At 43.5% G+C, this 21,584-nt stretch overlaps 2 protein-coding genes across 3 annotated transcripts in view; one reads left to right on the top strand and one right to left on the bottom strand.

Moving 5' to 3' along the window:
* Positions 1 to 1,661: 1,661 nt before the first annotated feature.
* On the top strand, positions 1,662 to 10,732 carry LOC120025675 (dematin-like). Its single transcript, XM_038970230.1, has 16 exons — positions 1,662 to 1,808; positions 5,194 to 5,239; positions 5,448 to 5,525; positions 5,753 to 5,824; positions 5,936 to 6,016; positions 6,114 to 6,158; positions 6,366 to 6,462; positions 6,531 to 6,575; positions 6,701 to 6,835; positions 6,962 to 7,065; positions 7,370 to 7,490; positions 7,622 to 7,662; positions 7,746 to 7,791; positions 8,287 to 8,354; positions 8,488 to 8,568; positions 9,934 to 10,732. The coding sequence occupies exons 2-16, from the start codon at positions 5,231 to 5,233 to the stop codon at positions 10,045 to 10,047; spliced, it is 1,137 nt and encodes a 378-aa protein (XP_038826158.1). The 5' UTR covers positions 1,662 to 1,808; positions 5,194 to 5,230; the 3' UTR covers positions 10,048 to 10,732.
* Positions 10,733 to 10,815: 83 nt separating this feature from the next.
* Positions 10,816 to 21,584, bottom strand: part of LOC120025674 (serine/threonine-protein phosphatase 2B catalytic subunit gamma isoform-like) — a 28,083-nt gene continuing 17,314 nt past the window's right edge. Inside the window, exons 10-13 of one of the 2 annotated variants that reach the window (XM_038970228.1) lie at positions 18,008 to 18,092; positions 16,574 to 16,671; positions 14,679 to 14,705; positions 11,484 to 12,330 (exon numbers count right to left, since the gene is read on the bottom strand). In XM_038970228.1, the coding sequence (XP_038826156.1) occupies positions 12,164 to 12,330; positions 14,679 to 14,705; positions 16,574 to 16,671; positions 18,008 to 18,092 (377 nt within the window). In that variant the 3' untranslated portion in view covers positions 11,484 to 12,163. Of the gene's footprint in view, positions 12,331 to 14,678; positions 14,706 to 16,573; positions 16,672 to 18,007; positions 18,093 to 21,584 lie in introns of both variants that reach the window. The other variant, XM_038970229.1, reaches the window with a different exon arrangement.

Below are 21,584 nucleotides of genomic sequence, written 5' to 3'. Positions count from 1 at the left end.
TTTGCGATTAGTAGGACTATCATTCCTCATGAAGCTGGTTGAAGAATGCCAAGAGTGTGTAAAGCTGTCATCTATTGTACTTAACACTATCAAATCATTCTCTTCAGCTTCTGGTCTGGAACTTAACGGACATTTACATTTTAGTAATTTAGCAGACGTTTTTATCCAAAGTGACTTACAGTAGTGAGTGCATACATTTTCAAACTTAAATACAGTAAATGTGAAGTATTGTCCCTGCATAATTCAAATGACCAATCTATTGATAATATTCCAGTGAAAGATCATGTTAAATATTTAGGGGTGTACATGTGTAACGGATGTGAAATGGCTAGCTAGTTAGCGGGTACGCGCTAGTAGCGCTTCAATCAGTTACGTCACTTGCTCTGAAACCTATTAGTAGTGTTGCCCCTTGCTCTGCAAGGGCCGTGGCCTTTGTGGAGCGATGGGTAACGATGCTTCGTGGGCGACCGTTGTTGATGTGTGCAGAAGGTCCCTGGTTCGCGCCCGAGGTCGGGGCGAGGGGACGTACTAAAGTTATACTGTTACATTGATGCTGTTGACCCGGGTTGCGGAAAAGGAGGAGGTTGAAAGGGGGGTGAGTGTAACGGATGTGAAATGGCTAGCTAGTTAGCGGGTACGCGCTAGTAGCGTTTCAATCAGTTACGTCACTTGCTCTGAAACCTATTAGTAGTGTTGCCCCTTGCTCTGCAAGGGCTGTGGCTTTTGTGGAGCGATGGGTAACGACGCTTCGTGGGTGTCAGTTGTTGATGTGTGCAGAGGGTCCCTGGTTCGCGCCCGTGTCGGGGCGAGGGGACGGTTTAAAGTTATACTGTTACACTATGTTGACTATGACTTGACAATGATGTAGGCTGTGTGTAGCGGTTATAACGGTCATGATATGAAGGCTTGGCTTGGAAAGGTTTTTTCGGCTGGTCACAGACAAGCGAAGGGAAAAGGTGAGAGGAGGAGATCGCGTAGATAGTTGCGAGAAGCAATTATATATACAACGAGCAACGTGATGACACTGTTTTTATGTGGCTGCTATGAAAGTGAACTGTGTTTGTGTGTGATAAGGGGTGTATTCATTCTGCCGATTCTGTTGAAAAATAATGCTTCAGCGGAAGCAAACGAAACGAAACAGAGATAAAAATACCTGAATTTGTCCAATAGAAATGTACATTTGCAACTGTTGAACTAATGATTACTGTCTAGATCAGCTAGATGCAGGCAAGAGTGTGCAAGGCGGTATTGAATGTGTCACTGTCTGTCACCTTGAGTACTCAAAATTCTCTATGTTCTAAACTTACATTCATAGGCTAGGTTGTAGAAACCTCAGGATGGGTACAGGGGAAATTTGAGTATCATGTAGTAGACTAAACCTGTTGATGTTACATTGAGCTGGGTTAATGGGATGTGAATGACAGTCATCCAATATGATGTAATAGGCCATGCTCATAAAAAAAACTGAATCATCCTCCCTCATCTGAAATGGAACCAACCGCCACTGGTTGGGAGGGGATGATGGAAGACTAGAGAATAGAAGAAGAGAGGAGAGGAGGAAGCTACTGAATTGAGATGCAGCCCAGGGGCAGTCTCTTTGCAGCCCAAGCCCCGTTTTAAAACACGCACTCACGCACGCGTACATCCTCCCTTCCTCCACTGTCATCCGTGTCTAGGAGCGCCGTTAAACCGAAAGCCTCTCGCCCATGGCACGCGACTGATGGGATTCTGGCATGCTTGATCTGTTCCCATCATTATAGTTGGTGTTATTTTGTTGATGACGGCGGATCGATCGGTTTGATTGGCAGGTAAAATCGGATTATTTGATTTCATTTTATTATTAGGCACGTTTATAAAAACATTGCATTTGAAAATCAACTAGGGCTATTGGCCTGAGGGCGTCCGGGAAGGATAAATAATGACCTATATCCTATTATCATAGGGGCTGATAAGCACATTTCATGTAAATAATTCAAGCATATTGTTTTGCTACGGGCAGCTCTTTGTCTCATTCCCCCTCGTGCGCATTTATCGACGGAAAGCCGTATGACGTGATTATTATAGTCTTATTGGATAGATAGCCTATAATATGATAGGCTTACATGATGTATTACTAATAGGCTGCTATAACCTAAATGAGCCTATGTTCACCTGGTCCGTGGAACATGTTTATCTATTTTGAGGCTATATTGTTATACATCTTTATCATAGCAAATATGACTCCTTGAAAGCGACTCCAAACTGTATCTTTAATCAGACAAGGGCACCAGCCAGCCCACTCGGTGATGATGCATGCTGCGCATGTTTACGCGGCCCCTCTATTGCGAGCTCTACGCGTTCAAACCAGGCCATCCATCTGACTGTGCCTAATTAGACCTTGTGTGGGTTTGTGCGTGTGTGCGTGTGTGTGAGAGAGTTTACTGTTAATTTCTGATCGTTTATTTCACTTTTGTTTATTATCTATTTCACTTGCTTTGGCAATGTAAATATATTGTTCCCATGCCAATAAAGCCCATGGAATTGAGACAGAGAGAGAAAGAAAGAGAGAGAGGAGAAAGTGTGTGTGTGTTTTTTGGGGCAGTGGCCATGCAGGATGTGGTTGTAAAGGAAATTCCTCCGTGAGCAGGGTTGGGAACTTCAGTCTGTCCTCGAGGGCACTGTCCACAAACAAACAACCCGTAACCCCCAACCCGTAAGCACGTATGTAGATCTGAACAGATTGGATAGGTATAAGCAATGTTGCAAAAACAATCTAACTGGCCTATAAGAGGGCAAGGCGGCGCTATTAGCTGTTCTATTGCCCTATAGACTAGATCCCCCATCTATATTTGACTGTAGCGTCTGCGGCCTACCTGCAGACGCTACTATAGATCTCCTAAGCCGGATCCACTCTCAGAGCAACAGATCCCAGGCCAGATCCCAATAGATCAATATTAATCTGCTCACACAGTTGGCAGATAGCTCAGAGCTGCCCCACACTGCTGTCTACACACTGTACCAATGTGTGTGTGTGTGTGTGTGTGTCTGTCTGTGTGTTTGTGTGAGAAAGGAGGAAGGAGGGACTGGGAGAGAAAGAGGGGAAGACAGAAAGGGAGAGGGAGATAGAAAGCCAGAGGGAGAGAGAAAGGAAAAGAGAGGAGGCCTCTCCAAAGTGATGATCCCCAGTGTGGGGAGTGTAACCGTGGTGATGGCTGGCTGGGCGTCGCCTGACTGGCAGGACTGATAAACAGTTCAGTTAGAGAGAGCGGGAGGAGGCAGGAGAGGGGGAGGGGGAAGGATGGAGGTGGGTGCCTGAATCTTTAAGGATTGGTTTAAAAAATCTGACAAACAAATGCACTTCAGAGAGAAGGTGGGGCAAACCAGAAAGGGAGAGGGGAGATGGAGAGAAAGGGAGGAAGGGGAGTAAAGAGATGGATGGGAAAGGAGGGTAAGTGGAAGAATAGATCCTTCAGCAGAGGATTTCATTCCTCTACCCCCACTCTCCTCCTTCACTCGCTCTCCCTCATCTCTCTCTCAACATTTCTCTCTTTCTTTAACCCCTAGAGCCAATGTCCGATCCACAGTGCAAATCTAATTAGCATAATTCAAAAATCCCCATCAAAATCCGTAAATTAGAGATATCTATTTTGTTGCATTAGATGCATCAATCCACCGCATCCGCCGATGTCGCCCTTCCGTATCTGCGGTGAAAGGTGGCAGAGCTGCAGCGGTGTTTGTCAGACCATGAGACATCCCGAAAATTGGTCTTCTCACGAAAACGTCTGTAGCGGCCGAACGGTTTGGCCTACAAAATATTATGACCCCGTCTATGGAGTCTCTCACGAATACGTACATGTTGGTTGTTTTGCTCTAGGACAAACACAAGCCTCACAAGTTTCGTCTGAAGATACCCCGGTACAAGTAGAAAAATGAATGGAAGTATATATGGAAGTAGTTTATTTCCTAAAATATAGGGTATAAAAAGGTGTAAAAAAATATGTTGTTTCCTTTCTTTTTTCTCTCAGATATAGGACAGACACTTCACAACAAACTTCCTTTACATTTTTTTCTAGACTATCTGTTGTTCCATGTAGTGAATCTGTTATTCAATAGGTTTCTATGGGTTAATAGCAGTAATTCAATGTTTCATCAAATATTTTTTGTATATATTTTTTTTATACCTTATTAAGGGGTCTTAAAATAAAAAATAAAATAGCTAAATGATCCTTGGTATGACCATCTTAAAATAATTCCATATGTTAACTTAGCATGCCAAGGGAGTCATCATGCACAAACAAAAATTGACAGAGAAAAAAATAAAATAACATAAAATAATTTATCTTTCTTCTCTATGTGTTTCATCATTTTACTTCAATTTGCAGGAGGCTGAATGTATCTCACCGTAGAAAGCATCTGAGCGAGCGAAACATCGCTGTCTCTGTATGTGTAGGCCATCTATCTGAGTATGACATTGTTGCTGTCGGTAGCATTGAATGCAAGGGAAGTCAGCGAGCATTTGGCCTCCCTTAATAAAAAAAGTATAAAATAACAGCCAATCAGCGTTGAGCTAAAGTGAATGAGCTCAACTGTGAATGGTCATGGCGCACCAAAAAAAAGTGTCAAGGGAAGCCATTTTGGATTTGGCGTCACACCAATCACATTACATCAAGAGCAATACGTCATTGACAGAAACAACTTGAATTGTTGCATCTCGTTGTGCTTTGTGGATAGAAGTTGTTCTCCTGTTTTGTGATGAAACAAAGGTGTGGTTGAATTTATTCCATGGTGTCTTCTTATTTCCTTGGCCTTAGGCCTATATATCACGGTCGATAGGCATATGAACTAACAGGTTATAGAGCAAACAACGCAATTATCACAACACATAGGTTGTAATATGGCTTTTTGTTTTCTGGCTAGACTTCCCCAGTGATTTTACCCACGCACCGCCACTGAAGAGAATCTTTGTTTTCATCACATACAGCCAGAGGGTGCGTGTGTCACACACTATGTCGAGTGACTATTGAGGGCAGTGGTTTTGGGCTGTGTGTGTGTGAGACAGTGTGAGTGGGATGTTGTTGTGAGGAGCTTGTGGATGCAGTTCACAGTGGCAACAATATCCTCCATCAGAAAGAAGGGCTTTATGAATCTTGGTCCTTATCTACATCACTGAGTTGTTCCGCTCCTCCTAACCTCCCTCTATTTTCTCTCTCAAAGCCATCTGGTTTAAACCACAGGAGGGATTTTCACCATCATGCAGAAGGTAACACACACACACACACACACACACACACACACACACACACACACACACACACACACACACACACACACACACACACACACACACACACACACACACACACACACACACACACACACACACACACACACACACACACATACACATACGTCTTCCTCTGTGTAGGTGGAGGGAGGGGTTAGGTATGATTTATAATGTCTGTGTCTAGGTGGAGGGACGGTCAGCCCCGGGCAGCATATCCTCCTCCTTGCGGGGTCCAAGTGCTCCTGGCTCACCCAGCATCATGGTAAGAGAGAGAGAGAGAGAGAGAGAGAGGACACACACACACACACACACACACACACACACACACACACACACACACACACACACACACACACACACACACACACACACACACAGACACACACACACACACACACACACACACACACACACACACACACACGCACACACACACACACACACACTGCACACACTGCACCAACACACACTTTCTTGCTATTCCTCCAGGCCCGTGTGAATGATGAAGTGGTGGAGTACAGGGATCTTGCTGCTCTTCCCAGAGATAAAAGTATTCTACAGGTAGGGTCTGTGTGTGTGTGCATGGTTTTTGTGGGGGGTATGTGTGTGTGGTTTATTGGTGCATGTGTACGTGCGTGTTTGTGATTCAACACTGTCTGTGCTATTCTGTAGGTGGAGAGACCAGATTTGATGACCTACCAACCCCACCTCACCTTCTCACCGCTAGACGCGCCGCGTACGCCCCGTAGAGAGGTACACACACACTTCGTGTTAGAGTAAGTAACTCATAAAGGCTGTATAAAAAGGGAGGAGAGTTTGATGTGACTGTGTTCTCCTCTTCCTTCTCCAGAGATCCCTCTCTCCTTCCTCCATCTCTCCTCCTCCCTCTCCTGAGGTAAGACACTTCTGTGACCCTCTCTCCTTCTCCTTCTCTCCCCTTCTTCTCTCCCCCCTTTCTTCCTCCCTTTATTTCTCTGTGTTGGGTGGGTCTTTCTTCTCATCCAGTTACCCAGCAGTAGTAACTCTCTCTCTCTTTCCATATCTCTCTCTCTCCCTCTTCTCTCTCTCTCTCTCTTCTCTCTCTCTCTCTTCTCTCTCTCAGCTGAAGGAGTATAGAGAGGGGGGAGGGTCTCCAGGAGGCTCCACATTGCAGCTCCGAAAGACAGCCACCCCTGTACAGCAACATTTCCACACGCCAGGTACACACTTGCACACACACACACTTGCACACACACATCTACTTTTCTAATTCTGTGTTTTATTTTAGATAATGGTGCCAACATCTACAAGAAGATGCCAAATTTTAAACAGGGTACAGTATATTTGTTTGTATTTGTGTGTGTCTGATAATTCTAAGAGAGTGTGTGTGTGTGTGTCTTTGTGTGTCTAATGTGTGTGTGTCTTTGTGTGTCTAATTCTTTCTCTGCCTGTCTGTAGAGGTCAGCAAGCAGCACGTGATGGCCAGCATCATCCAGTCGTCTATGTTCCCAGCAGCTCAGAAACCAGACCCCAACCTGCCCTCAAAGATAGAGACAGAGTACTGGCCCTGTCCTCCTTCACTGGCTACTATGGGTAACATGCGCACACACGCACGCACACGCACACACGCACGCACGCACGCACACGCGCACGCACGCACACGCGCGCGTGTGATTGGAGAGGTACTGGTAGTGTGTGGTCTAATCTCTCCTCTCACAGAGATCGAGTGGAGGAGGAAGAAGGAGGAAGAGGAAGAGGGGAAGGATGAATTTGAAGACCTGACTGATGACGCCAAGACACTGCAGGAGCAGGAGCTCCACAAGGTAACCCATCCCACGGAGACCGTCTTCCTCATGTATTGTTATATAAGTGCTTTCATAACGCCTTTTCAGCAATGTGTAATGCATTATAATGCAAAACATATTATCATAGGAAGTGTAACCGTCTTCACTAGTCAATATGTATTGATTGATGTGTATGTCTGCATGCACGTGTTTGCTTGTGTGTGTGTGTGTGTGTGTGTGTGTGTGTGTGTGTGTGTGTGTGTGTGTGTGTGTGTGTGTGTGTGTGTGTGTGTGTGTGTGTGTGTGTGTGTGTGTGTGTGTGGGTGTGATGTGGGTGTGCCAGATCAAGTCTAACCTGGGCAGGCTGATCCTGAAGGAGGAGAAGGAGGAGAAGGAGAAGGCTCTACTTGGCATTGGACGCAGGAAGACTCAGTCACTGCCAGACAGAACGCACATGCACACCAGTAAGTTACAGTCCTGTGTGTGTGTGTGTGTGTGTGTGTGTGTGTGTGTGTGTGTGTGTGTGCGTGTGCGTGTGCGTGTGCGCGCGCGCGCGTAAGAGTCTGATTCTGATTGGTTGCTCTGATTACTACAGGTTCCTCCTTGAAGTCCTCTTCCCGCTCAGGTCTGACCAGGGTGAGTGTGTGTGTGCGTTGCAGTAGGTGTACGTGTGTGTGTTTGTTTGTGCGTGATGACTTACGCGTGTTACCTCTATGCAGATGCAGTCAGCAGAGTTCGCTATAGAAGGGGATCAGGGCAGAGCAGGTAGGCTATTAGCATGTGTTACAAAAGCACTTGTAGTAGTGAAGTAGGGCCCACACAAGCAAGTTCGCCAATATATATATATATTTAAGTCTATATTTATGAATGAATATAACTATTTCACTCTCTCCTTTTTCTTGTCCCTCCCTGTCGTGTTGTGTAACTGAAGAGGTAAGAGGTTAGGCCGAGATTCATTTCGATATGTGCTAGATCTGCGTAATAGCATGCTTGACCTTTAAAGGCAGTTTCTAATTGAACCGATATCTGCATTGTCTACAAGCACAATCCGATTGAATCCCGGACGTGTTTTCAAAGCGACTCTTCCCTCTGCTCAAGTCATATCTATCTACCTATAGTGCATTTTGGATTTCACTAACTGTGTGTGTGTGTGTGTGTGTGTGTGTGTGTGTGTGTGTGTGTGTGTGTGTGTGTGTGTGTGTGTGTGTGTGTGTGTGTGTGTGTGTGTGTGTGTGTGTGTGTGTGTGTGTGTGTGTGTCTAGAATGGAGAGGCACCGCGGGAAAGGATGGACAGAGGAAACTCACTGCCAAGTATGCTGGAACAGACGGTGAGCACTTACACGCACGCACACAGACAAAACCCCACTAAAATCGCAGTGACATTTCTTTAAGATACTAAAATCTTTCTTGCATGTAAAAAAAATAAAAAAATACCTAGCCAGCACTGTGTTTTCTCCCCAGATCCACCCATATGAAATGCTCATAGTCACCCATAGAGGGCGCTGCAAGCTACCGCCGGGCGTGGACCGTACCAGACTGGAGGTTTGTGTGTGCATGTACAGTTGAAGTCGGAAGTTTACATACACTTAGGTTGGAGTCATTAAGACTCGTTTTTCAACCCCTCCACAAATTTCTTGTTAACAAACTATAGTTTTGGCAAGTCGGTTAGGACATCTACTTTGTTCATGACACAAATCATTTTTCCAACAATTGTTTACAGACAGATTATTTAATTTATAATTCACTGTATCACAATTCCAGTGTGTCAGAAGTTTACATGCACGAAGTTGACTGTGCCTTGAAACAGCTTGGAAAATTCCAGAAAATGATGTAATGGCTTTAGAAGCTTCTGATAGGCTAATTGACATCATTTGAGTCAATTGGAGGTCTACCTGTGGATGTATTTCAAGGCCTACCTTCAAACTCAGTGCCTCATTGCTTGACATCATGGGAAAATCAAAAGAAATCAGCCAAGACCTCAGAAACAAAATTGTAGACCTCCACAAGTCTGGTTCATCCTTGGGGCAATTTCCAAATGCCTGAAGGTACCACGTTCATCTGTACAAACAATAGTACGCAAGTATAAACACCATGTGACCACACAGCTGTCATACCGCTCAGGAAGTAGATGCATTCTGTCTTCTAGAGATGAACGTACTTTGGTGCAAAAAGTGCAAATCAATCCCAGAACAACAGCAAAGAACCTTGTGAAGATGCTGGAGGAAACAGGTACAAAAGTATCTATATCCACAGTAAAACGAGTCCTATATCGTGGCAGCATCATGTTGTGGGGGTGCTTTGCTGCAGGAGGGATTGGTGCACCTCACAAAATAGATGGCATCATGAGGCAGGAAAATTATGTGGATATATTGAAGCAACATTTCAAGACATCAGTCAGGAAGTTAAAGCTTGGTCACAAATGGGTCTTCCAAATGGACAATGACCCCAAGCATACTTCCAAAGTTGTGGCAAAATGGCTTAAGGACAACAAAGTCAAGGTATTGGAGTGGCCATCACAAAGCCCTGACCTCAATCCTATAAAAAATTGGTGGGCAGAACTGAAAAAGCGTGTGCGAACAAGGAGGCCTACAAACCTGACTCAGTTACACCAGCTCTGTCAGGAGGAATGGTCCAAAATTCACCCAACTGAAATAAATCATTCTCTCTACTATTATTCTGACATTTCACATTCTTAAAATAAAGTGGTTATCCTAACTGACCTAAGACAGGAAATTTTTACTAGGATTAAATGTCAGGAATTGTCAAAAACTGAGTTTAAATGTATTTGGCTAAGGTGTATGTAAACTTCCGACTTCAACTGTACATATGATGTCATATGTGTGTTACTACTGAAATGTGTTAGTTTGTGTGTGTGTGTTACTAAGTGTTTGTGTGTTCTCTCCTCAGAGACACCTTTCTCCTGAGGACTTTGAGCGTCTGTTCGGAATGCCCATTGCTGAGTTCGACCGCCTGTCGCTATGGAAACGAAATAATCTGAAGAAAAACGTTCAACTTTTCTAGCAGGAAGTGACCTTATCCGTCAGACAGGAAACAGGAACCGCTGCACTGCCTAACGAAGAATACCACACAACACCAAACTATCACTCCCTAACTATCCATATCACATACTAACTTATCCTATATCATATCGTACACATATTCTTCTATCTGTATGTTCCTTTGTATCCTTTAGTCGCCACTAGCTTTACTATAGAGCATCAGTACAGAGACAAGCCTGACCCTGACCAACCCTATCATATGCAATGAGAATCTCCTAGTATCTACTGCCTCCCTACCCCCATACACAGACGCAACCGCCTACACACACAAGACATATTACGGCGTTTAATACACTCAGAAACTGGAAATATTATTTTCATGATAAATCCATGTACATTAGCAGAGATCTTGTAAATGTGGTTTATGATTGACCGATTGGGATCGTTGTCTTCTGTAACGTATTAGTTCTTAATTCATGTTAACGTGTTACCCAAGATTGAGGTTGACCAAGAGAGATTATTTATTTGAATTTGATTATATCTCGTAGTCTCACAAAACAGTAGAGCAATCTTTTATCCCTGTGGAACATCAGGAATGACTAACATTCCAATCCCACATCGAACCCAGGACCAGATCCATAACCCCACCTCCCAACCCTACAGTGTATATGCTGAATTTAGAAAATGAATAAAATGAATAAAATAAAGCTGTGTTTATTTTTTTGTAGAATGCTAAATGTATATATATAAAAAAACACTTGTTTTCAACAAATTCTACAAGTTAACAAAATTGTTCCTTTTCAGTTTTTATTGAATGGAGTGATACATCTACAGAAATCAGAGGCCTCGCAGTACAAGTACTTGACAAAAAAACATATATTTTTTTTATTCAGCTATTAAGAAAAACCTTGATTAAACAATCTCTGTACATTCTGTGAGATATGTTGAGGAGCTGGAACAGAAGTCAGAAACAAAATGAGGCCCCGGCCCCCCTCTCCCACCCCCTCACATACAGTACACCTCCACAACACCATTCTCTATTAACGCCCCAATACCTCCACCCCCATCCAAACACCCACACTCCAAACAGCCACTCGTCTCACCGACTCGCCTCCTCTTAGTCATCATCCACCTACCACCATCCTCTCCACACACAAACCTTTCACTCATACATCTTGCTCTCTCTCTCTCACACACAATCTTCAACTCCTCCACTGGTAACCGACTGACATCTTCGAAAAGAGACAACTCATCTTTACTTCACCCCTCCCTCCCCCTGGCTGAGCTAGGTATAACGCCTAATTCTACTTTTCGTAAAAATAAAATAATAAAAACAAAGTCAAAATCACATTGAGAGAAGGGAACATTTATAATGTACATATATAATATAAATGTCAATACTCTGTCACACTATCATTGGCATAAGAAAGGATGGATTTAATGCAATGGAGGTTCCAATCGATTTTTCTCGTTTTTTTATTCAAGTGCTCTTGCTTGCTCTTTTTGGGTGGGACACGAACAGACACAGCAAATGTACTTTAAACTTTATCTTAGGCACCATAGCCTAGATACTTTATATCTTAGATGAGTAAAGACCTTTATATGAGTTACAGCACAGGTCTTCCTTTGCCAAGCACACAAAGTAGTAACAGATAAAAATGTGTTCTGAATATTATCCCAAATATCAACTCAAAATTACAAAATGGATTTGCCTTTTATTTAATACGGCAGTGAAGCCCCAGCCTAGGGCCAGTCAACATAGAAATGTACATTGTATATTGAATCGTTATGTATCATTTATAGAAATGTACACTGTAGATTTAATCATCATGTGTCATTTGTTCAGATCCACTTTTAAACTGATGACATTAGATTCATTCTAGATGAAATAAATAAACATGATGTTGGACTGATTCTCTGGAGGCCAAGTAAGAAAGACCCATCCTACTGCCCCTCACAGAGATAAGAGAGGGAGAGAAGGAGAGGAAGAGAGGGAGAAAAGAGACGAGAGAAAGAAGAGGAGACGAAGAGAAGAGGGAAGGGGAGAGAGTGAAAAAAAGAGAGGACAGCATAGAGAGGGAGAAAGGCACAAGAGAAAGGGAAAAACAGAGGGAGAGTGAGGGAGGTGGGCCAGGTGTCTAGGCCTGTGTGTTGGTTCCGTTCTTGTCGGGTGGGGCGCTGGCTGTAAGGTTGTTGGAAGGGGGAGGAGCATCTTGGCGGGGGGGCATCCTCTCATTGACCCTGTCCAGACCTCGGGCCTCCTCAAAGGACTGGATCTTATGCTGCGGGTTGAACCCTTGGATGGCTGGAGGAGAGATGTAGAGTTTAGCATCAGTGCAGGAACCCAACACACACCACAGTTGCAGGGTACAAAGAGGGTAAGGGGGATACAACTCTAGGTTTGGTATGATGCTAGGTAAGGGAGGTATATGGTAAAGAGGAAGGATTAGGCTCTAGTCTAGAAGGTACTAGGTAGTGGTCATAAGTATAGTTTAATATGGTAATGTTAGGTTGCTAATACATGATAAACTAGTATAGTTTAATATGTTAATTTAGTCACTAATACATGGTAAACTAGTATAATCTAATATGGTCATGTTAGGTTGATAATACATGGTAAACCAGTATAGTCTAATATGGTCATGTTTGGTTGCTAATACATGTTAAACTAGTATAGTCTAATAGGGTAATGTTTAGTCGCTAATACACGGTAAACTAGTATAGTCTAACATAGTAATGTTTAGTCACTAATACATGTTAAACTAGTATAGTCTAATAGGGTAATGTTTAGTCGCTAATACACGGTAAACTAGTATAGTCTAACATAGTAATGTTTAGTCACTAATACATGGTAACCTAGTCTAATCTGGTCATGTTTAGTCGCTAATACATGGTAAATAGTAGTCTATTTTATTCAAATGGCACTCGCCAATCTGAGCTCTTTGTTGCAGGTGCATGGTAACATGAGAAAAAATAAGAAACCTGCACACTGCTCCTGCCTGCTAGCATCACTGCTCCTGCCTGCTAGCATCACTGCTCCTGCCTGCTAGCATCACTGCTCCTGCCTGCTAGCATCACTGCTCCTGCCTGCTAGCATCACTGCTCCTGCCTGCTAGCATCACTGCTCCTGCCTGCTAGCATCACTGCTCCTGCCTGCTAGCATCACTGCTCCTGCCTGCTAGCATCACTGCTCCTGCCTGCTAGCATCACTGCTCCTGCCTGCTAGCATCACTGCTCCTGCTAGTATCACTGTGATACTAGAAAGAACAGTGTGTGGGTTTCTTATTTTTTCTCAGACTAGAGAGGTTTAGTTGTTAGACTTGGTGGTTAGAGGTAAGACACTTACTTCAAGAACATCAAGGCAGCATGGGCAAACAAACGAGAGAGAGAGAGATTGAGACCAGGTGGTGGAGAGAGAAAGAGAGGGAGTGCAGGGGAGAGAACGAGGGAGTGGAGGGTAGAGAAAGAGGGAGTGGAGGGGAGCGAACTGGCATAAACAGTCTGATACTTTAAGGTCAATAGCCTGATATTTTGTGTTGCTAGTTAAGCTAACAAAAAAAATCTGCATGTTCCTGTACGCTTATGAGAAACCCTGTTTACATGGTAGTTATGTAGATCAATACTGACTAATGGGCAACATTTTATGTACACAAAACAGCACTTAACCTTGTCAAAAAATACCTTAAACCCCTTAAGGTTGATGTCCGCGCCCCCGGGGAAATCAAATTAGCATAATAAATAAGCTAGAGACGTTTAACAAAAAAATTATAATAATGGATGCGTCTCAATCCACCGCATCCGGCTATGTCGCACTTCCGCATCTGCGGTGAAGGGTGACAGAGCTAGAGCAGTGTTTGTCAGACCATGAGACATCCCGTAAAGTCTTCTCAAAAAATTATCTGTAGCGTCCGAATGGCCTACAAACTATTGTGGAAAGATGAGACTCTCACGATGGCGTTCTCCATTTTGCTCTACGACCTCCACAAGTGGCAGACTCGTCTGAAGTTGGTACAGATGATCCGCCAACTTCTGTCTGTAAGGTCCGAACCGTTTGGTCTACAAACTAATATGACCCCTCTGTGCAAAGGTGACTCTCACAAACATGTACATGTGGGTTGTTTGCCCGGGGATGCCCACTGGCCTCAACAAGACTCGTCTCAAGGTCCCCGGTACCAGTTGAACAAAATGAATGGAAGTACAGAATATATGGAGACGATTTAATGCCAAAAATATGGGGTTAAATACATGTAAACATAAAAAAATTGATTAAAAAAAACACTTCCTGATCTTTCTAATATCGCTCCGATATAGGAGAGACACTTAAAAACAAAATTCCTTGATATTTTTTTTGGAACTATCTGTTATTCAATGTGTTTGTATAGGCTAATAGCAGTAAGGACCAAAATAATAATGAATAAAAAAAATGTTTTACATATTTTTGGGAGTTACTTCAAGGGGTCTTAAAATTTCAAATCAAATAACCAATTCCATATATCTTAGTAGAACCCCCCCGCCCCCCCCCTTTAGTCTCTGATGGGTTGAAGGTAGACTTGGTAATATGTACATAAACAACAATAAGCTCAAACTTTGCAGAGGGAGGAGGGGAGAGAGAGAAAGAGAGAGAGAAAGAGAGATGACAAATGACTTGCGTACCTCGTGCCTCTTCTGCCTCTACGGTAGCTGTGTAAGCGTGCGTAGTAGAGCCATGCCCAAAACATACAGAGAGAGAGTTAACATTACCAACAGAACCAGATCAGTGAGTAATCAATGCATCCAGAGAGTGTTAAACATCATTTATAGTCAGTGAATTATGTTGCCAATGCATTCAGTGTTAAACATCATCTATAGTGAGTTACACTACATGGCCAAAAGCATGTGGACACGCCTTCAAATTAGTAGATTCGGCTATTTCAGGCACACCCGTTGCTGACAGGTGTATAAAATCGAGCACACCGCCATGCAATCTCCATAGACAAACATTGGCAGTAGAATGGCCCGTACTGAAGAGCTTAGTGACTTTCAATATGGCACCGTCATAGGATGCCACCTTTCCAACAAATCAGCCCTGGTCAACTGAAGTGCTGTTATTGTGAAGTAGAAACGTCTAGGAACCAACGGCTCAGACGCAAAGTGATTGGCGACACAAACGCACAGAACGGGACCACCGAGTGCTGAAGCGTGTAAAAATAGTCTTGTCCTCGGTTGAAACACACTACCAAGTTCCAAACGGCCTCTGGAAGCAACATCAGCACAACTGTTCGTCGGGAGCTTCATGAAATGGGTTCCTTGGTCGAGCAGCTGCACACAAGCCTAAGATCACCATGCGCAATGCCAAGTATCGGCTGGAGTGGTGTAAACCTTGCCGCCATTGGACTCTAGAGCAGTGAAACACGTTCTCTGAAGTGATGAATCACGCTTCACCATCTGGCAGTCCGACGGACAAATCTGGGTTTGGCAGATGCCAGGAGAACGCTACCTGCCCCAATGCATAGTGCCAACTGTAAAGTTTGGTGGAGGATGAATAATAGTCTGGGGCTGTTTTTCATGGTTCAGACCCCTTAGTTCCAGTGAAGGGAAATCTTAACGCTATGGCATACAATGACATTCTAGACGATTCTGTGCTTCCAACTTTGTGTCAACAGTTTGTGGAAGGTTCTTTCCTGTTCAGCATGTCAATGCCTCCGGGCACAAAGCGAGGTCCATACAGAAATGGTTTGTCAAGATCGGTGTGGAAGAACTTGACTGGGCTGCACAGAGCCCCTACCTCAACCCCATCAAACACCTTTGGGATGAATTGGAACGCAGACTGTGAGTCAGTCTTAATCGCCCAACATCAGTGTCCGACCTCACTAATGCGCGTGGCTGAATGGAAGCAAGTCCCTGCAGCAACGTTCCAACATCTAGTGGAAAGCCTTCCCAGAAGAGTGGAGGCTGTTATAGCAGCAAAAGGGGGACCAACTCCATATTAATGCCCATGATTATGGATTGAGATGTTCGACAAGCAGGTGTCCACATACTGGCCATGCAGTGTATGTTATCAATGCATTTAGAGAGTGTTAAACATCTATAGTCAGTGACTTGTTATCAATCCAGTCAGTCAGTCAGTCAGTCAAAGATCATTCAACTACATCCCCAACCTCCCCCTGCTCCCTGCCCTCTCAACCCCGACACAGGAGTACTAGGATTTACACATGATCGTCCCAGTCACAGTGGTTAGTGCAGAAGGAGTGCAGGAATGTTTTGGGTTTAAGAGCTTGATCGAGGTTTAAAGATTTTTGTAGGTTTAAGGAGAATGTGGATTAGGGATTGGTGTGTGTGAGTGAGAGGTAGTGTGTGTTCTGGGAGAGAGAGGGAGAGAGTGATTTAGTAGTGTGGGTGTATGAGTGTGTGAGTCAGAAAGAACGAGAGAGGGGGGGGTGTGATGAAGGTTTTGTCTGTTGGTGGGTTTGAGTGCAGGCAAAAGAGAAAGCATGATGCCATAGTAATTCAGGTTAGAGTGTATGAGTGTAGGTGTATGTTTGTGTGTAGGTTTAGGTGTGTATACATACCGCTCTCCAGGGTCTGCCGTCCTCCAGACAGAACTCCTACAGGTAAGGCCCCAGTGGGGGTCAGCCCCTTCAGCTGTAACACACTCTCATTCTCCTCTCTGTCAACACACACAAATTCCATTTTCAAATTCAAAAGCATGGTTGTTACAAGGGAGGCACCGTACACAGATTGTATTGAAAGCTAAACCTAACCAAGGCCAGATATAATCTTTCATCAATACTGTCTGTAATGGTGTGCCCCAGGGCTCTGTACTTGGTCCCCTCTTATTCACTATTTATATAAATAATTAAGACAAAAATGTGCAAAATGCACAACTTCACTTTTATGCTGATGATACTGTTATTTATTGTTGTGCGTCGTCTCTCACAAAAGCTTTCCAGAACTTGCAAACTGCTTTTTATACTGTTCAACATACCATGTGTCAATTTAAGCTTATCCTCAATACTGACAAAACTAAACTAATGGTGTCTTCTAAAGCAAGAAATAGACCTCTGAAACTTTCACCTATTACTACCTGTCAGGGCAAGGAGATTAAGACTGTAACCTCATAAATATCTTGGAATTTTAATTGATGACGGCCTCTCTTAAATTGCATATTCAACAACTTACAAAAAAATGAAGCTGAAGTTGGGATTTTATTTTAGGAATAAGGCCTGTTTTTCTTTTGAAGCCAGAAGGAGGCTAGTATCAGCTACATTTATGCCTATACTAGACTATGGGGATATTTTATATATGAATGCTACCGCTCAGTGTTTGAGATCAATTGACACTCTTTACCATGGAGCATTGAGATTTATTTTAAACTGCAAAACCCTTACGCACCACTGCACTTTGTATACCAGGGTTGGCTGGCCTTCTCTAGTCACTCGTAGGCTCAGTCACTGGTATACTTTTATTTACAAAGCCATTTTGGGTTTACTACCATTTTATTTGGGCATTTTTATTGTTCAGAAATGTGGTGGGTACTCTCTTCGTTCGCTGGACTTTATCCTGCTAACTGTTCCAAATGTCCGAACTGAATTTGGTAAAAGGGCTTTTATGTACTCAGCGCCATCGTCTTAGAACACCTTACAAAATACTTTTAAACTGGAAGAACTTGTCCTGATTGGTATTTTTAAATCACTGATGAAGGATTTTGAGACTGATTCCCTGACTTGTCAATGTTTTTAATTTGCTGTTTTATGATTTTGTTATACTCCTGTGAATTCTATGGTTTTTACTAGATAACATGAAAAACTACAAGTAGTCTGTCTGTAATTGTGTAATGACTTGGTGCTGCCTATCTTGGCCAGGACGCTCTTGAAAAAGAGATTTCAAATCTTAATGAGCCCTTCCTGGTTAAATAAAGGTTAAATAAAATAAAAAATACCTTTACAGAGGTTGATTACGTCATCAATAAAACCGTATAGAGACAAACACACACAAACACTTACCTGAGTACAGAAAAGACACGGGCCATCTTCCCGATCGCTCGGATCTTATTCCTGATCACCTCCTTCCTCACAGCAGAAGTTCCAGCTGAGAGAGAGACAGAGAGAGGAATGGGGAGTGAGAGGGGGGAGAGGTAAGGGACTGGTGAAACTAAAACTACCCTTCATAGTCACACGCACATCACACACTGGCAGTGTTCAAGTGCATCAAAACTCATGGGTAAATTGTGACCGACTGATCTATAAATATTATTGAGTAGTTATTTATGATGCTAGGGGATATGTAGATCAGTCCATCTCGACTCACCTTTAAAGTCGAACACGCGTGCACCCGCACAAACACGCACACAGCTCAGCTGATACTCAGCTGGCATGTGGCATCAATAGAAGCTTTGATAAGGTATTGTGCAACAACAGATATTTAAGACTGAACAGTGTTTATAGGGCCACTGCCCTTCCTGATTTGGCCACGTTTTACACTTGGTTCATTAAGAAATGCTAGCGGCCATGACTGAATTTAAACGTGAGTTGGTGTCGGGGTCTGGTTTGACTTGGGCATTTCGTGTGTGCATTTGCAGGTGGGAAGTGTTAGCCAAACTATTTAGCCAATTACCTTCAGCAGGCTGGTGTGCGATCGTGGCAAAGTTGGTTTGACTTTGGATAGCCTACAGTGCCTTCAGAAAGTATTAACATGTCTTGACTTTTTACATATTGTTGTTGTTACAGTCTGAATTTAAAATGGATTCCATTTTTATGTTTTGTCACTGGCCTACACACAATACCCCATAATGTCAAGGTAGAATTGTTTGTCAAAATTGCTACAATGTCTTGAGTCAATAAGTATTCAACCCCTTTGTTGTGGCAAGCCTAAATAAGTTCAGGAATACAACATGTGATTAACAAGTTACGTAATAAGTTACATGGACTCACTCTGTGTGAAATAATAGTGTTTAACATGATTTTTGAATGACTACCTCATCTCTGTAACCCACACATAGAATTATCTGTAAGGTCCCTCAATTGAGCAGTGAATTTCAAACACAATTTCAACCACAAAGACCAGGGAGGTTTGCCAATGCCTTGCAAAGAAGGGCACCTATTCGTAGATGGGTAAAAATAAGAAAAAGTAAACAGTGAAAATCGCTTTGAGCATGGTGAAGTTGGCCAGGTCGATGAATACGGCTGCACAGTACGGTCTTTTATCATTGGCGGTTATGATATCGTTTAGGACCTTGAGCGTGGCTGAGGTGCACCCATGACCAGCTCGGAAACCAGATTGCATAGCGGAGAAGGTACGGTGGGATTCAAAATGGTCGGTGATCTGTTTGTTAACTTGGCTTTCGAAGACTTTAGAAAAGGCAAAAGGTCTGTAACAGTTTGGTTCTAGAGTGTCTCCCCCTTTGAAGAGGGGGATAACCGCGGCAGCTTTCCAATCTTTAGGGATCTCAGATGATACGAAAGAGTTTGAACAGGCTAGTAATAGGGGTTGCAACAATTGCGGCAGATCATTTTAGAGAGGGTCCAGATTGTCTAGCCCAGCTGATTTGTAGGGGTCCAGATTTTGCAGCTCTTTCAGAACATCAGCTATCTGGATTTGGGTGAAGGAGAAATGAGAGGCTTGGGCAAGTTGCTGTGGGGGGTGCAGAGCTGTTGACCGGGGTAGGGGTAGCCAGGTGGTAAGCATGGCCAGCCGGAGAAAAATGCTTATTGAAATTCTCGATTATCATAGATTTATCAGTGGTGACAGTGTTTCCTAGCCTCAGTGCAGTGGGCAGCTGGGAGGAGGTGCTCTTATTCTCCATGGACTTTACAGTGTCCCAGAACTTTTTGGAGTTTGTGCTACAGGATGCACATTTCTGTTTGAAAAAGCTAGCCTTTGCTTTCCTAACTACCTCTGTATATTGGTTCCTAACTTCCCTGAAAAGTTACATATCGCGGGGGCTATTCGATGCTAATGCAGTATGCCACAGGATGTTTGTGTGTTGATCAAGGACAGTCAAGTCTGGAGTGAACCAAAGGCTATATCTGTTCCTAGTTCTACAATTTTTGAAAGGGGAATGCTTATTTAAGATGGTGAGGAAAGCACTTTTAAAGAATAACCAGGCATCCTCTACTGACGGAATGAGGTCAATATCCTTCCAGGATGCCAGGTAGATTAGAAAGGCCTGCTCACTGAAGTGAGGGAGCGTTTGACAGTGATGAGGGGTGGGCATTTGACAGCGGACCCATTACGGACGCAGGCAATGAGGCAGTGATCGCTGAGATCCTGGTTGAAGACGGCAGAGGTGTATTAAAGGGCAGGTTGGTCAGGATGATATCTATGAGGGTGCCCATGTTTAGGGTTGTACTTGGTAGGTTCCTTGACAATTTGTGTGCGATTGAGGGCATCTAGCTTAGATTGTAGGACGGCCGGGGTGTTAAGCATATCCCAGTTTAGGTCACCTAACAGTACAAGCTCTGAAGATAAATGGGGGGCAATTAATTCACATATGGTGTCCAGGGCACAGCTGGGGGCTGAGGGGGGTCTATAACAAGCGGCAACAGTGAGAGACTTATTTCTGGAAAGGTGGATTTTTAAAAGTAGAAGCTCGAACTGTTTGGGCACAGACCTGGATAGTAAGACAGAACTCTGCAGGCTCTCTCTGCAGTAGATTGCAACTCCACCCCCTTTGGCAGTTCTATCTTGGCGGAAAATGTTGTGGTTGGGGATGGAAATTTCTGAATTTTTGGTGGCCTTCCTAAGCCAGGATTCATACACGGCTAGGACATCAGGGTTGGCGGAGTGTGCTAAAGCAGTGAATAAAACAAACTTAGGGAGGAGGCTTCTGATGTTAACATGCATGAAACCAAGGCTTTTACGGTTACAGAAGTCAACAAATGATAGCGCCTGGGGAATAGGAGTGGAACTGGGGGCTACAGGGCCTGGGTTAACCTCTACATTACTAGAGGAACAGAGGAGTAGTAAGATAAGGGTACAGCTAAAGGCTATAAGAACTGGTCGTCTAGTGCGTTGTGGAAAGAGAATAAAAGGAGCAGATTTCTGGGCGTGGCAGAATAGATTCAGGGCATAATGTACAGACAATGGTATGGAAGGATGTGAGTACAATGGAGGTAAACCTAGGCGTTGAGTGACGATGAGAGGTTTCATCTCTGGAGGCACCAGTTAAGCCAGATGAGGTCATTGTTGATGACAACAATGCTGTTTTCACTTTGCAACTTAATATAAATCCAGTAGCGTTCTATAATTACACTATTAGTTTGTGTTTGTTACATCTGCAAACAGCTAGTTTGTCTTTTCTTAGCAAGTTGGGCCTAAATCGTTTTAGCTGGCTGGCTAGCTAATAAATGTACTGAGTCAGAGCAAACGTAAATAGCTATACAACCTGGTAATACCAGTGATATAGACCTAAATCAGCATGTTGTTTGCGCAACAGTACCTTCTAAATCAAAGAGGAATATGCAAAGAATGAATATGTTAGCTACATGAAGTAGCTAAGAGAAAACATTAAATGTAGCCCAAGATTATAGCATCCCCGAGGAAACACTTATCAACACTTTGGTTCCTACCCTGCCACAATAA

The sequence above is a fragment of the Salvelinus namaycush genome, chromosome 31 (genome assembly GCF_016432855.1).
Source record: "Salvelinus namaycush isolate Seneca chromosome 31, SaNama_1.0, whole genome shotgun sequence".
Lineage (NCBI taxonomy): Eukaryota > Metazoa > Chordata > Actinopteri > Salmoniformes > Salmonidae > Salvelinus > Salvelinus namaycush.
Note: the sequence above shows the minus strand (reverse complement) of the source record. Positions and strands in the feature narration are given on the sequence as shown.